Source organism: Athene cunicularia (assembly GCF_003259725.1).
Source record: "Athene cunicularia isolate RWA chromosome 11 unlocalized genomic scaffold, athCun1 chr11_part2, whole genome shotgun sequence".
NCBI lineage: Eukaryota > Metazoa > Chordata > Aves > Strigiformes > Strigidae > Athene > Athene cunicularia.
The window spans coordinates 1,056,781-1,059,370 of record NW_020799114.1 but is presented as its reverse complement, the minus strand read 5'-3'; the positions used below and the strand labels follow the sequence as shown (position 1 = coordinate 1,059,370).

General features: G+C 66.3%; 2 protein-coding genes across 2 annotated transcripts in view; one reads left to right on the top strand and one right to left on the bottom strand.

Annotated features, from left to right (window-relative positions):
* NOB1 (NIN1 (RPN12) binding protein 1 homolog) overlaps positions 1-1,858 on the bottom strand; it is a gene marked incomplete at its 5' end in the record, with an annotated part of 3,817 nt that extends 1,959 nt beyond the window's left edge. Inside the window, one exon of the mRNA XM_026857015.1 lies at positions 1,769-1,858. Coding sequence (XP_026712816.1) covers positions 1,769-1,858 — 90 coding nt within the window. The remainder of the gene's footprint in view (positions 1-1,768) is intronic.
* Positions 1,859-2,274: 416 nt separating this feature from the next.
* WWP2 (WW domain containing E3 ubiquitin protein ligase 2) overlaps positions 2,275-2,590 on the top strand; it is a 37,174-nt gene continuing 36,858 nt past the window's right edge. The window contains 1 exon segment of the mRNA XM_026857014.1: positions 2,275-2,350. Coding sequence (XP_026712815.1) covers positions 2,281-2,350 — 70 coding nt within the window. The 5' untranslated portion in view covers positions 2,275-2,280.

Sequence of the window (2,590 nt, the reverse complement as noted above, 5' to 3'; positions counted from 1 at the left end):
GCTCTGGTCTGTGCCCCGGCGCTGGGGTACGGTGGGGATGGGGGGAACGGCAGGGCTGCGAGGGGACGGGGGTGTGGAGCGAGGACTGGGAAGTGGAAATGCCTCTGTAACCGGCAATGCTCGGTGATTAACGAACCCCAAACCGACTCCTGGGGCAGAACTGGCGGCTGCTGGCGCCGTGGGGGGCGGCTGGAGAAGAGCGAAAGCAGCAGCAGCAGCTCTGAGGAAGAACTGGAGATCCGGGGTCCCCGCTGCAGGGGAGCGACCCTTGGGTCTTACCACGGTAACTTAGAGGCGCAGGTCACCCGTGTTAGTGTGAGAAGGGCCCTGAAGGACGAGTTCCCTGCTCGGTTTAGCCCAGGAGCTGGTCGCAGCGGGGCGCAGGAGGTGCAGCTTCCCAGGGACGCGTGTGCCTGGCTGTTCTCTGCGGGCTGCGAACGGTGATGCGGAGCTGGGGAGTCAGAACAAACACGAGGAATGGCCGTAACCTGAGGGAAGGCCGGGGTGGTCTCTGGGCTGGCGTAATTGGGGTAGGACGAAGCGTAGTAATAGCAAATGTAACTAGGCTTGTGAAGGACCTCCCTCTGTAAGGCAGCTCTCCCCCGCTCCTGGGGGCGAGGAGATGGGCCTGTGTCGGTGAACCCCCGACCACCGTCTGATAGAGCCGAGGCAGCGGCAGGTCAGGTACCAAACGGGGTTCTGCGGGCAGAGGGGGATTGTCCAGGGCACTGGCCAGGTCTCTGCGGAGCACAGGGTGGGTTTGCTCTGCTGGGGGGGGTGAGGTCACATGGGGCTGGGAGAAGGGGTTGGAGAGTGGACTCTTCATGGGAGGGGAGTTACAAAGGAACCCGGCTTTGGAATGGAGCTTGGTAAGGTCTGGTGAGGCTGTGGGGAGGAGGCAGGAAAAAGAGAGAGACTCCTGCAGAAGGAGGGAGGTGGCAGAGGCTGGAACTGCTGGAGATGCTCTTTTCCCTTCTTCATACTTCCCTCCTCCGGGTGCTGGCAGGTGCCCCGGCCCAGGGCCAGGCAGGAGGGGTGCTCCTGGCTTTGGTGGCTTGGAGGGGGAATCGGGTTTGACCCTGTCTGAGCCCTTGCTGCTGCCCCAGGCAACAGGATTGAAGCTCCTCTTTGCTCCTGCCCACAGGTGGGCAGCAGATCCCCCTGGCTGCCCCATCGTGTCGGGGGCTTGCCTGGGCAGGGACCCTCTGGTCCGTGACCTTGACACCCGCCCGCCCTCGGTGTGTCCTCCCCGGCTCCTCTGCCCGGGACGTGCTGAGGAGGGCCGCAGCCCGCAGGCTCAGGAAGCCGGTCTGAGTCAAGAGCTGACTCTGTGGTCCCGGCTGAGCACCTCGTGCTCCTGCACGATACGTGACCTCATCCTCCTGCTTCGTGGTCGGCCGCATTGGCAGAGGTGCCCGGCCACGTGCCCTGCCAGCGTCCCCGGGTGTTACAGCCAGTGTCCTTCCTGCCCGCGCCCCGTCCCTGGCGGATGGCTCTGGGGAAAGCTGCAGAAGGGACAGGGGGAAGCACCGTGCCTGCGGTGACAGTGACGTGGCTCCGGAGGGTGAGGAAGTGGTGAGCGCTCCAGGAAGCGGAGGTCTGGGCTTGCAGCCTGCTCCGCAGCGTGGTCCTTCTCTGTGTCCAGAGCAGCTGCGGTCCCTGTCACCTCCACGGCGTGTTAGAGTTGACGGGACTGATTTTTCTGTGGGATTTTGCTGCCAGGAGGTGACCTGAGCTGTCTGTGAGGGATGCAGCTGCTTCCCCACACCGTGACTTGACCTTCCTCTCTTCTGCCGGTGTCACCGCCTCGTCCTTTCGCAGGGATCCCTCGTGCAGTGGCCGTGCCGCTGTTCGCGCAGCACGGAGCAGGGCGTGAGGCAGTGTTTGCTGAAGGCTTTAGAGAGGGCTCTGTCCTCGTGCCGGCTGCGGTCAGGGTGTCAGGCTGTGAGCTGTGGCTGCCCGGATGGGGTGTCCGGAGGGCTGAGCGCTGCCCAGCTTGGGATCTCTTCGGGCCGTGGTGGTGCCGTTGGAGGGGGGGGGTTCCTCTCCCTAGGGTGCAGCGGGGGCTGGGGTATCCGCAGTGAGAGGGAACCTGTGTTCCCCAGGCGTGAGCCTGGCCGTTGCTGAGTCTCCCCTCCACGCGGGTCACTCGCGGTAAAGGCTGGGCTGCGTTCGGGCCCACAGGGGCTGAGCTGGGACCCCAGTGCAGCCCTGGCTTCCCCCGCGCGGTGGGGGTGGTGCTGAGGCGTCTCCTCTCTGCTTCCAGCCAGGGGTGATGCCATGGCCGCTGCCAGCTCCAGCAGGGCCAGGGCCGGGCCGCCCTGCGAGAAGTCCCAGCTCTCTGTGAAAGGTGGGTCCTGCGGCCTCGCCGGAGGGGGGGCCGGGGGTCCCGCGGCAGGGAGCGTGGGTTTTGGGTGCCTCTGCCCCGGGCGTGTGCTCTGCTGCCCCTGGGGGGGTGCAGGAGCAGGGGAAGGCCAGCCCTGCCCTGCGTCCCGTGGGTGCCCGGGGAAGCAGAGTGGCCGTTGGCCGGGCTCTGCCACCTCCTCTCCTCGGTTGCCGCCGGGACGTGGCTCCGTGGCCCTGCCGGGGC